The 13,722-nt window shown below is 44.9% G+C and overlaps 1 protein-coding gene across 10 annotated transcripts in view; it reads right to left on the bottom strand.

Annotated features, from left to right (window-relative positions):
* The window catches only part of LOC144340762 (uncharacterized), a 205,844-nt gene that overhangs the window by 24,810 nt on the left and 167,312 nt on the right, over positions 1 to 13,722 (bottom strand). For all 10 annotated transcript variants that reach the window (XR_013417082.1, XM_078001373.1, XM_078001367.1 and 7 more), the window contains one exon: positions 1,853 to 1,970. Coding sequence is in view for 9 of the 10 variants with exons in the window: in XM_078001373.1 (XP_077857499.1) it covers positions 1,853 to 1,970 (118 nt within the window). In the remaining variant the exon portion in view is untranslated. The remainder of the gene's footprint in view (positions 1 to 1,852; positions 1,971 to 13,722) is intronic.

Consider the following 13,722-nt stretch of genomic DNA (forward strand, 5'->3'; position numbering starts at 1 on the left):
GCACTTCAACCATTAGTGTCTTCCCACACTCTCCTTATGTCCCCATCACCCGATTTTCTACCCGCTCCCCCGCACCCGCACACGCAAGTGTTCATATCCCAAGGGAAAATACGTCTTTTCCTGAAATAGTCCATCCTTACAACATCCTATGATGCATTGACTTTTCTGCTCCAAGCCCCAGCTCGACATAGCAATGGGCATCCTAGTAACCACTGGCAATCAGAGGAGGGTTTATTCCTCTTTTTTCCTCTAACCAAACATTAGCAAAAGTGGGCCTCGAAGAACCTAGCTGACAGCTCTCAACTGGGAACTGAAGAGGACAGACCCCAGGATGTTTGCGGCAACCTGAGAGGGAACGCACCTGTCCTCTGTGGGTGCCCTCTGACCCACCTCTTCCCATTTTTTTTAAACCTCAGCTGGAAAATAGCCCTAGAGCTTCCATGGGCCAAGAGTCCCCTGCCTGTCACAGAGCAGACACTCAACCAGGTCCCTTGTTTGAAGATTCGTGTGAAAGGAATGAATGAGTGATTAGCGATGGCACGGACCAGCTCTGTAAAATCCTTATGAGAGAAGGGACAGAGGAACATGTTCCACCTGCCTTCAAGGTCTCCAGCTGTTACTGACACCTACACAGAGGCCAGAGCTAGATGGCCTTCAGGGGCTAGATGGCCTTCAGGGGTATTTCAAGATGAGGTAAAACCTGCCCCGTTAAGCAGCAGCCCTGGCCTCAGGCCAGGCCTGGAGGAAATGTGCTGGGAGCCAGGAATGCCAAATTCCTATTCCAGGGGTCTCTTTCCCTGCTAGAAACAGGAGGGAGGAGGAGGAAGCTTCTCTGTGCCTTACAGTCTCAAGGTTCAGTGAAACATCTTGAGGAAAGAAAGAAAGAAGAAGGAAGGAGGGAGAGTAAGCAGGGAACAGCAGAGACGATGTTGAAGAGAAGGACGGGATAACGTCCCCCGGGACCGTGAGGTGGGCCCCCCTTGTTGCCATAACTCCAGCTGCTAATTTCCAGTTGTCAAGATTCATCTCCCAGAAAAGTAAAAGCTGAAAAGAATGTGTAATCTTCTTGAGAGAGACCCCACAGTATCTCCAGATGTTTTGGGTTATTCTGTGGTGAGGGGAAAAGGCCTAGGCTGAGAGAAGCAAGCATGTTCATTCCCTGAAAGGAGGAAGGTCACCGAGTGGGAACGGTTTCCAGCCTTTGGAAGTATCGCATTTCAGCAGAAGGAGCCAGAAATAAGATATCATTTGTTAACTTTGCTAATCCATTAAGTAGACATTGGACAGCTGAGCTATTATTTGGAACTCTCTGCTATGTATCCTCTAACAAGGAAACAGTGTCCTGCTGGGTCTAGGTGTGGTGTGCGCTAAGGCGACATAAAACTTTCAGCAGCTTTCGATGAAGCTGATTTTTATTTTCGGGAACAGCGCATACTGAATCAGTAGGAGAGACTGAAACCGCGGCCTTCCCTCCCCTCATCAGGAAACGCATTATTAGTAAATTACTGGATGCTTTAAATGGTTTATGGTGACGTTTTAAATCAAATCTACCCCCAGAAATAGGGTTGGTATTGAGCATGTGTGTGGTGGGGTTTTCTCCCTAAATGCAGTACCTCAGAATCATTACAAAGGAGCGATGACATCCAGCTTCTCGTTCTCCTGATAAGGACACGGAGGTCTGGGGAGGGTTGGTGACTGCATGAGAGCACAAGCCAACGTGACAGCAGGGCCAGGACTGGCACTGTGAATGGTATTTCAGGGCACCAGCCGTCGCCCGGGCAGAACACGCATGGACACAGGAACCACGTGATGGTCCTGCCACTCCAGTGCCTGCCTGTTGTCTGCAGCTTACCTTGGCTTTGGGCTTAGGTCAGCGGCTCTGTCTGTCTTCCAGTGGCTTCTGTCTGTTTCTAGTTTGAGCAACACTGACGGACCAGGGGCAGGGGCGGCCCGGAGTCCAGTGCCAGGTCCTGTGTGGAACAGAAAGGTGTGTGAGCTGCGGATGCTGGAAGCCTGACCCCACCACGACATCGTTCTGCATGACTTGCAGGTGATTCACACAGACCAGCCAGCACCAGCTGCTGCACTGTCCTTCCTCATTCCCACAACACAGCACAGGCCGTGGCAGGTAAAGACAGAGGGCAAATTGAAAATGCAGGTGAAAAGGCTCCCTTTCATTAGTCCTGTTCACCTGACAATGACCCATTGAGTAGGAAGTGTAGGGCTGACAGGAGGACAGTCCCAGGTGGAGTGAGCCTAAGGCTAAGTCGCAAGTGAGAGGCCCAGGCTGGACCTGGAGCATGGTGTCGCCAGCTTCGAACCCTGCCCAGACAGCCGTGTCTCCCACGCCTCCTCAGAGAGGGCCTCTGATGGCCAAGCGCTGTTTTGCTTGGCCAGCATAAGTTCCCTCTTCTTCTGCTAACAGCCCCTCAGGTTTCCTGTGGGCCTGACTATACCCCAGACTCAGGCTTTTGGAGGGCTGGCTGGACACCAAGCTCCTGGCAGGGTGCAGGAGCTTCCCACCTGCCTTGCCTTGGTGATTGGCTCAGCGGGGAGCATGATCCTAGCTGGGTGCAGAGATGCTATCATGAAGAGAAGCTTCTTCCTCTTTCTGATGGAACTGCCAGCCATAAAGATCAAGTAAGTCCTGAGCTTTCAGGTTCACCTCTGAGAGCAAAGCCACCAGGTAGGAAAGCTGAGATACAGAGGGCAGAGGGAAAGGGAGAGACCAAATCCGAATGACACCGTCCTCGAAGGCCTGGGATTCAATTGTGCCCCAGGTTGAATCCAACACTGTTCAGTAGGTTCCCATTCTGCCTAAGTCAACAGTTACATTTCTGTCACTGCATCAGACTAATCCCAGGTTCATAATTCCAGTGTCCACACAGAGCTACGGGAAAAAACAGGAAAACTCTGAGGCAATTGCCAGTAAAGAATGTAAGCCTAATCGCATTCCACCAAGCATTCTTCCAAAGCCCCCCTGCAGCCTTGCACTTGGGAGCGCCTCATTTAAGAGTGGAGACACACAACAGTGGCTGCTTCCATTTTGCTCCCTGCTTTGAACTGAGCATGAATTGTGCCATGGTGGGGTGCACAGAAGGTAGGGCCAAAGAGCAGAGAGAGACCACCCAGCTGAGCCCGGGACAAAAGACAGCTCTCAAGACAGTTTGCAGAATGAGAGAGAACAAGAATAGGAACATTTGGGAAGCAGGGGAGAAGAAAAGCCCAGTTTTAGAAATACGAAATTTTGGGCTGTCTGCAGGACATCGGAGTAGTCATGTCCACTTGGGATGTAAAATGCAATTCTTAAGGTAATGGTGGACATATGGGTCAGAGATACCAAATTTGTAGTCAACAACATTAGGGCAGTGGGGTTGGGGGAAGGCAGAAGGGGAGGTAGGGTTAGCTAAAACCATGGACACAGATGGATGAGGCTGCCCAGAGACAGGATGAGAGAGGAAGACGACACAGCCAGCCCTTGTGGGACAGCAGCCTTTAAAGGGCAGGACTGGGAGAGGGAACCAGGAAGGAAAACAAAAAGAAATGGTCAAGAGTGAGAAGAAAAAAACCAATGGGAAATGTCTCTGAGGCTAAGCAAGAGTGTTTCCAAAAATAAAAGCCATTGAAAAAACAAAATGCCATGGAGATCAAAGGGAAGAAAAGCTGGGAAAGATCCCTGGGATTTAGTGGCCTTCTGTAGAGCAGCTTCACTGGTGTGACAGTGGCACGGACCACTCCAGACCCACTGAGCTGTCCCTCTCCTGAAGTGTCCTGCGCCTCTCCAAGAGTTCTGTGCGTTTTTCTCTCTCCTCCTCCTCCTTCCCTGAGCCCCATACTTGTCTCTGTCTCTCCTTGTTGTGTGTGCCTCTATGACCACACTTACTACATTCCAGGGAAATGATTCCCTTTGCATTTTTCTCTTACCAGACCATGAGCCAGGGACTCTGTGACTCATCTTTTTCTTTTAAGTATTGAACTTGGGTATCACTTACATCTGACAAAACGCATACATCTTAAGTAAGCAACTCAATTGACACGCATCCACCTGGGTGACCCCACCTAGATGAAGACATACAAGTTTCTAGGACCCAAGACCCCTGCCCCATGACCCTTCCCAGCTGACACTGTTCTGACCTCCATCGCCAGGAATTAGTTTGGCCCAGTTTTGAACTTCACAGAAACAGAAGCATGGAGTCCGTACTCTTTGGAGCTGCCTGCTTTCACTTGACCTTTTGTCATCGTATTGCAGGTAACAGTAATCTGCTCCCTTCCACTGCTCTGTGTTGAATGAATCTACCGTAATTTACGCATCCACGGTTCTGTACGCAGACATATGAGTTGTTTCCAGATTGTGCTGTTAAGAACAATGCTGCTGTGGGCACTCCGGTCCATCTCTTTAGTGGACATAGAACTCATGCTGGGAGGGACACGTCCTGGAGCCTGACTGGCATCTGATCGTTTCAGTTCTCTCTCCTCATCCTATACATGGGGCCAATAGAGTAGACACCTAATGAGGAAAAATCACCCTGAAGTCATAAGCAAGTTTTCAGCAAATCTCTTATAGGAAGTTACAGTTAAAGCCATTTCATAGGGTCTTCGTGGTATCATCAACAAATATTTTTGGTTCAGTTTCCAAAAGCTCATGAGTAGGCCAAAAGATCAATTAGCAGACAACATCAGCTCCTCTACTTAAAGAAGTCATAATACAAGCTCATATATATATATATTGTTTTTCAGTAGATAAGGCAAACAGCTTTGTAATGAATAAGACAGCATATGAAGAATGTGTCTTCAGAGAGGACTCAGAAATAGGATCTACAGTTTCACCAAGGGGAGAGATGAGACATGTACTCTAGGTTGGAAGGAGGTTTGGGTCAATATAACTATTATTTTGCACAAAAAATATGCTTGGGCAGGAATGGGGCTTCAGCAGGTGCCTCAATAAGTGCCCCAGGAATGAACCTCACCAATCAAGATACCAAATTTGGGGGCTTACTGGTGAGATTCCGTTTTCACTGGTTAGAAGAAGTAAGCACTCCGGGAAAGCCAAGGAGGCAGGATAAACCAGCCTCCGTAGTATGAAGAATGACATCAGGAAATGCCAGAGTTTCAGACTGTCACTATGTGCCCCTATCCTCACCCCTCCTTTGAGGGGCAGGATTTGACCACAGGCTTCACCTGAGTTTGCATAAAAGAAGTGAAATCTTACCTGAAAGAAAAAGGATAAAACGAACTGCAAGACACTGTGACTTCTGGTTTGGATGCCAGCCTTTTTCTTCCTTCCACCTCCCTCCTTCTCCCAGGCCTCTGCCCAACCCATCACCCCAAGGCAGGATGCAAATCCAAACTTGAAGCCAATAGGATTTACTGGTGGTTTTGTGAGTGGCCTCCATCACCTTGGAACACTTTCCAAGAGGGAGGGAAATGACCATCTGACTGCCCTGCTTAAAGTATCCATGCAAAATGAGGAGAGAAATAATTTAATCACAGGTGCTGGTGAGGGTGAATTGAAGGCCCTCAATCCTCGTGGCTGGCAGGTGCAAATAAGAAACAGAGGACATGTGTGGGGGTGGAAATGAACACAAGCGAATATTCTTTGCTTTCTCAGGCAGGAGCTGCCCCAGAGGGAGCAAACTCACGTGCCTCCCTGAACATCCAACTCATCTCATTCAAGTGTCAGCTTAAACACAATGACACACTCATTTGCTCCACGGTCTCCCATTAATAATATATGAAACTTTTAGTAGAAAGCCTGAAAAAAAAAAACTTTACGGGAAACAATGACAGAGTTTTCATCTGTGGTTCAAGGATCTGTGAACTGGTGACACAGGGGCAGACAAGGAGTGAGTAGTGTGCTCACTGGTGTTGGGGACACCGGCCCCTGTGATGCCTGCACCTGGACAGTTCAGAAATCCCAGTGGGTATCTCCAAGGAAGCACAGAACCACCCCAGGGGGCACCATTTACACTGAGTACCAGTGAGGAACAGAATGGGAATGAACATCATCACATCACTGTGACAGGATTTCCTTACTGAACATTGGCCAAGTGTCCTGAGATACCCAGAACGCTATTGAATTTTAAGTTGGTTATTTCATTGTGTTGGTAAATGAAGTGTACTTCATTTACTTGGTACTTGGAAGTGTCAGGGTTAGAACTCCTATGTTTTGGGGTTTTGAATATATATGTACAATGTAAGCACATGAGATGGAGGGCAAGAAAGGGAAGTGGCTGCAGAAGTTTGAGAACCAACCACATCCCCAAGAAACACTCACCCATTGAAGAATCACCACTAGCGCAACCCTCTGGGAACACAGCACCTTCTCTATACACTGGGAGTTCTAATGGTCAATACACTCTGGTTTAGTGCTTCACTAGAAATTCTTAGAAAATGTAGATTTAACTAAATTAAAAATTCCCCCAAAGGGAAGCACACAACAGGGCAGAAAGTAAATGATGAATAAATAATTTTTTAATTTGACCCAACAATCCCCTCCTTTCCTTTTATCATCTTCCTTCACATGCATTGAAGGTCTGATTCCTGAAGAATTAATCTTCTATTAAGGAAAATGCAGTTTCTAATAGCACCAAAAACATTTATTTCCGGCCCCCACTTTCTCTTCCTTGCTCAGTCTGTCTGATCTCCATAAAGCTGCTGACTCATTAGTATTGGTACTTCCAACCCATCAATCCAGGTCTTCCGTGGCCCACACTCACGTGATGCCCTTGAAGCTTAGCTTACATTCAACAGTAAATCGGTAAAATAACTTCTTTGCACACATCCTCAGCTTCCTTGCTTCTTCTGGCTTGGTCACACTTCCTTAACAAAAACACAATCTCAGTCATGTCTAACTCTCAAGAAATTTGATTCTACTTCCCTGAGAACATCACAGCACCCAGAAGAGAATGCCTATACTCACACACCTCACCCATCCATCCCCCAGCATCCGCACCCACGTATTCTGTCTTCCTTCCTTTACTGCAGATAAATTGCACAATCTCCTGCTAAAGCAAAGCTGTCTATTTGCACGGTCCAGCCCATATTCTCAGGTCTACTCAAGGGCATTGCTCCCTGTCTCCTGCATCACTATGGTTTCCCGTTCAACCAGATCATCAGCATACAATCATGCTGCGCTTCCTCTCACTATGAAGTTTCATGGCCGGTTCTCAGTCCTCATCTTACTTGACTCATCAGCAGCTTTGGACATGGCCAATCACTCCCTTCTCCTTGATTCTCTTTCTTCATTTGGCTTTCAGGACACCACACTCCCCTTTCCCTCCCACTTCACTGGCCTTTTCCTTCCCATCTTCATTGCTGGTTCCCCTCTACTACCTGACCTCAGGTGTTGGAGTTTCCCAGAGTCATGTCTTGACCTTCACCGTCTCTCTATTGACACTCCTTCCTCTGGGGATCTCATCCAGTCTCATGGCTGTAAACAGGATCTATACGCCAATGACCCTCCCCAGTCCACACCTCTCTCCCAAACTTCAGTGATCCACTCCACAGACCCCACAGATGTCTGATAAGCACGTCAACTTCAATGAGTCCAAATTCAAACTCTCAATCTTCCCTCCCCAACCAGCAGCCTTTCCCATTTCAGTTGATGTTGACCCAGCTCTAGAGTTGTTTATACCTCTCTCTTTCTCTTCTATGCCTCATCCTATCCTACAGGGAATTCTGGCTCTACCTTCAAGATATCCCCAGGACCAAACTCTTCTCACCACCTGCACTGCTGCTACCAGGTCCAACCCACTGTCATCTCTTGCCTAGATTCCTGCAATTACCTAATAGATTCCCCCACTCCTACCCCACCTCCAGATCTAATCTCAAGGCAAGAGCCAACGTTACCCTCAGAAAATGTTCTGCAGGTTATTCAGTCTTCTGCTCAGCACTCTCAGATGGCTTTCTGTGGCCCTCTGAGCAAAAGCAGGAATCACCCATCCCAACCCATCCAGTTCCCATCATTCTCTGACCTTTCTCCTTAGTATTGTAGCCCGTCCCTACTATGACCCTCCATTACCCGCCCTCTGGTCTATTTTTCTCCCATCACTGCCCTCACCACCTTCTCATAGATTGTATAATCAATTTATTATCTGCCTTCCTTCACTGGACTATGAACTCCATGGGGCAGGGTCTTTGTTTTGTTCCCTGTTTTTCTCCAAACACCTGGCACAATTTCTGCATATGCCATAGGTGTCAACTTTCTTGGACCCACTAAACCAACTTTTCCTGAAGCTGTGTTTATGTGCTTGTGGAAATGCAGATTGGGTCTCCCAGAATCCAGGAAGCAGATGGCCTGGGAGTGAGGGTGGGGCGTCTGCACATTTAACAAGCTCTCAGGTCATGTATATCTGTGCAGAGTATCCCGAGAACCACATGCAAAGTCTCTTACACTGTAGGGTAGTGGTTTTCAAACGTCTTTTTAGATTTTGTACTCTTTCTTTAAATGTCAGCCTACAGGTTCCCAATTGATCAGATACATAAACCCATATGTAAGCAGACGGAGGTGGAAGGCGGGTCCTTGGAAACCCTGTTTCCTTGTAGTGGCCTCTGAGGGGAAAGGGCCGTTCCCCAAGGCTTCACAGAACAAAGACATCTGGTGTAAAGTGTAGCTCAAGGCCTATTGTTTTTAGGAAATTTTTATTAATGTTAACTTTTTACTGACTTGCTTCTCCTGATTTAATTAGACTGCACTAAAATTTAGAATGACCTTAAAGATGCTAAAATATAAAACTCCCCTCTGGAAATGCAACTTTCCTCTCTCTGCTGCTCCCACCGTCACCCCCACCCAACCTGACCACAGCTCCTGTCCCTCCCCACTCTGCCCAGGCTGCTGCATTCTGACAGTCTCAGTAGCTTCCTTTACCTCTTGCCACAGGAATCTTCTGCTGCCCTGGCCCATGCTGACTTCAGCCCCAGATCACCCTGATTCTCTCTTTTCTCCATTCCTCTTCCTCGATTTCCCAAATACTACCAAAGTAAATGGTGTACCCATGTGGATTGGCTCCATTGCAAATTAATATTTTTCAGTCTACTGGAACCACAGTCTTGCATGATGGCTCACTTGGTCACTGGAGGTCAGTCCCCCTTCCCTTCCCTTCTCCAGTGAAGGCTACACCCAACTTTGCCTACTCTCCTCAAAGTGACAACGCCCTTATACCTCTTAATAAATACCATTCCCTTCTGAGTTGACAGAGAAAACAGATGCTGTCTGGCACACACTCCCTCAATTCCCCTCTACTTTTGTACTAACCTTACTAATGTTTTTACGGTTGTGGTTTCAAAAAGAAGTCTTCACTTCCTTTCAAGATAATTCCTCCCATGCCCCTCATTCCATCCCCCGAGTTCTCCCCTGGAATGTGCCCTCTGTTGTATCTTCTGCCTCTTTCTATTATTCCTACCTTTCAGCCAGAGGAAAAGAAATACAAAAAGAAAATACATAAACACTCTCAACTCTGTGCCCCCTCAAGCTACTTGTCTCATCTCTCTCTTTCTATTCTTCTCCAAAGTCTAGAAAATATTCTAAATGGCCGTCACTACAGTCACACCTCCTGTTTCCTCCTCAACCAGTTTAAAATAACTTTTGCCCCTGTCTTTTCAAGAAAATGCTTTCTCAAAAATGAGAACTCTTTTTTATTTTTAGCTCCCACGTACGGGTGACATCACAAAGTGTTCCTTTTTCGGTGCCTGACTTATTTCACTTAGCATGATGTCCTCCAGGCTCATCCATGTGGCTGCAAATGACAGGGTTTCCTTCTTTTCATGACCGAATAATATTCCATTGGGTGTTCAAAAGTTGATATCATAGAAGTAGAGAGTGGAATAGTGGTTACCAGAGGCTGAGAAGGGAAGCAGGTAGGAGGGTTAGAGAGAGGTTGGTTACTGGGAACAAAATTACAGTTAGATAAGAGGAATAAGTTATAGGATAGTAGCATAGTATAGCATAGTAGGGTGACTATAGTTAACAGTAATTTATTGCATATTTCAAAATAGCTAGAATGGAGAATTTTGAATATCCCCAATACAAAGATACAATAAATGTTTGAGGTGACAGGTATCCCAATTACCCTGATTTGATCATTACACATTGTGTACATGTATCAAAATATCACATGTACTCCATCAATACATATAATTATTCTGTGCCAATCAAAATTTTTTAAAGTTAAAAAAAATAAGAAACCTTACTTCCACACTGCATCCTTAATACCTAACCCAGTGACTCTCATATAGTAGATTTTATGAATATTTGTTGAAAAAGCAGTTCCTAATGATTTCCTAATTTCTAGATACACCTACCTTTTGTCACTAAGCCTTGTCTCTCTGCCACCCTACAGTCTAACCTCCACACATTATAGTGAGAGGTCTTTTTAAAACATGCATCAGATGGGATGAATGGACTTTACAGTGACCTCCATGACCCCCACCTCCTAGTATTCACATTCTAGGTCACCCCCCTTGAGAGTAAATGGAATCTGTGACTTGCTTCTAACCAATAGAATATGGCAAAGGTGTTGGAAGGTCACTCTCATTACAATGTTATGTTATAAAAGACTCTGTCTTGCCAGTAGCCTCTCTCTTGTTCTCCTTGTTGACTTTGAAGATGCAAAAGTCATCAGAAATTAGAAAGTGAATTCTGCCAACAACCTAAGGGAGCTTGGAAGTGGATTCTTCCTCAGCTGAGCCTCCAGATGAGAACAAAGCCCAGCTGACACCTTGATCACAGTCATGTGAGAGGACCCATCTAAGCTGTGCTACCCTCCCATAAAACTCTTAGAAGAAAACTTAGGAGGAAAACATCATGACATTGGACTTGGCAAGGATTTCCTGAATATGACACCCAAAGTACAGGCAAAAAAATAAAAATAGACAAATTGGACTACATCAAAATTAAACAGCTCTGTGCATCAAAGGACACAATCAACAGAGTGAAAAGGCAACCCTTGGAATGAGAGAAAATACTTGCAAATCAGACATCTCATAAAGGATTAATATGCAGAATATATAAAGAATTGCTACAACTCACAACAATAGAAATAACCTGATTAAAAAATGGACAAAGGATTCAAATAGACATTTATCCAAAGAAGATTTACAAACAGCCAAAAAATATATGAAAAGGTGCTCAATATCATTAATTATTAGAGAAATGCAAATCAAAACCAAAATGAGACTTTACACTCATTAAGATGATTACTATTTTTTTAAAAAAACAGAAAATAACAAATGTTGGCAAGGATGTGGAGAAATTAGAACCCTCGCTCACTGTCGATGGGATTCTAAAATGGTGCAGCTATCATAGAATACAATACGGTAGTTCCTCAAAATACTAAAAATAGAATTATCATATGACCCAATAATTTCACCCTTAGAAATATACTAAAAGAATTCAAAAGGAGGGACTCAAACAGATTCATATGCACCCATGTTCATGGCAGCATTGTTCCCAATAGCAAAAGGTAGAAACGACTCAAGTGTCCATCAACAGATAAATGGATCAAGAAAACGTGGAATACACACACACACACACACACACACACACACACACAAACACACCATGGAGTATTATTCAGACTTAAAAAGGGAGGAAATTCTGACACATGCTACATGGATGAACCTTGTGGACACTATGCTAAGTGAAATAAGCAAGTCACGAAAGGACAAATACTGTATGAGTCCACGTATTTGAGGTGCAATTCGACTAGCAGTCAAATTCAGAGACAGAAAGTAGAGTGGGATTGTCAGGGATCTGTGGAGGGGAAATGGGAGTTATTGTTTAGTGGATACAGAGTTTGTTTCACAAGATGAAAAGTTCTGAAGATGGATGGTGATGATGGTTACACAACAATAAGAATACTTAACCTTGCTAAACTGTGCACTTACAATGGTTAAAATGGTAATTTTTTTTTTTTTTTTGAGACGGAATCTCACTCTGTCGTCCAGGCTGGAGTGTAATGGCGCTATCTCAGCTCACTGCAACCTCCACCTCCCGGGTTCAAGCAATTATCTTGCCTCAGCCTCCTGAGTAGCTAGGACTACAGGCGCTCACCACCAGACCTGGCTAATTATTGTATTTTTTAGTAGAGATGGGGTTTCACCATGTTGGCCAGGCTGGTCTGAAACTCCTGAGCTCAAGCGATCCACCCACCTCAGCCTCCCAAAGTGATTACAGGGATTACAGGGATTACAGGTGTGAGCCACTGTGCCCTGCAAAACCGTAAATTTTGTTATGTCTATTTCACCACAATTTAAAATAAGTAAATAAAAATCATTTACAGATAAAAGGTACATTCAAAATATAAAATACGTCAATGAATTTTAACGTAACAGAGTACCAAGTTTTTCATATTGTTTCAGAATCTATGTTGCAATTAACTTTTAAAAATTATCGTTTATTTAAATGTATGAAGACTCAAAGAATATTTATAGTTGTCCAAAAGACTATTTAAATACTTCTCCTTTTGCAACTACATATCTATGTGAAGTCAGATTTTCCTTACACGTTTCAACCAAAACAACATTTTGCAACAGATTGAAAGCAAAGCGCGTATGAAAATCCAACTGCCTTCTATTATGCCAGACGTGATAGAGGTTTGTTTAAAAAAAAAAAAAAGTAAAACGATGCCACTTTACTGAGTTTTCTGTGTTGAAAATATAGCAACTTTTCATAAAAACATCATTTATGTCAACATGTACTAGGCTTATGTCTATGTGAATTGATGAAAGATGTTGCATATGAATTAAATATTTTAAATCTGCCCGGTTTGGGTTTCTAATATGGTAATTGTCTATAGGTACATTCCACATAATGACAAACTATTTGGGGTCCTCGATAATTTTTTAAGTGACAAGGGGCACTGAGCCCCAAAATTGTCAGAACTGCTACATTCAGATGGCTGTATTCCAGGGGATAGAGCATTTAATCCTCCTCCTCTGGCTCCTCTGCCGCTGCAAGAAGATAGTTGTCATAGAGAGAATGTAGACAGTCTCATTCTGGGGGCTGGAAGTTTGAATCCAGCACTGCTAGGCTGAAATCAAGGTGCCGGCCACGCTGTGCTCCCTTCGGAGGCTTTAGGGGAGAATCTGCTCCTGCCTCTTCCAGCTTCTGATGGCTGTGGGGTCCCCGCGCCTGCGACCGCATCCTCCAGTCTGCCTGTCTTCAGCTGGCCTTCTCCTCTTCTGTCTGCGTGAAATCTCCTCTTATAAAGACACATGTACATTGGAGACCTTTGTTTGATTCAGGTCGAGCAATCCCTTTATAATCATATTCGAGTCTTCTTTTGAAATTGCAGCCCAACAGTGTCAATAAGAGATGTTTGAGCCGGGTGCGGTAATCCTGACACTTTGGGAGGGAGGCTGAGGCCAGAGGATCGCTTGAGGCCAGGAGTTCAGGTGCAGCCTGGGGAACATAGGGAGGCCCTGTCTCTACAAAAAATAAAAATTAGCTGGGTGTGGTGGTGCACACCTATATTCTCAGCTACTCAGGAGGCTGAGGCACTTGAGCCTGGGAAGTTGAGGTTGCAGTGAGCTGTGATTGCACCACTGCACTCCAGCATGAGTGACAGAGCAAGACCATCTCTCTCTCTCTCTCTTTCTACATACATATACACACACACATAATCAAAAATTAAAATTAAAAATTAGCTGGGCATGGTGGCACACACCTGTATTCCTAACTGCTAAGGAGGCTGAGGCAGGAAGATTGCTTGAGCCCAGGAGTTG

Source organism: Macaca mulatta, chromosome 4 (genome assembly GCF_049350105.2).
Source record: "Macaca mulatta isolate MMU2019108-1 chromosome 4, T2T-MMU8v2.0, whole genome shotgun sequence".
Lineage (NCBI taxonomy): Eukaryota > Metazoa > Chordata > Mammalia > Primates > Cercopithecidae > Macaca > Macaca mulatta.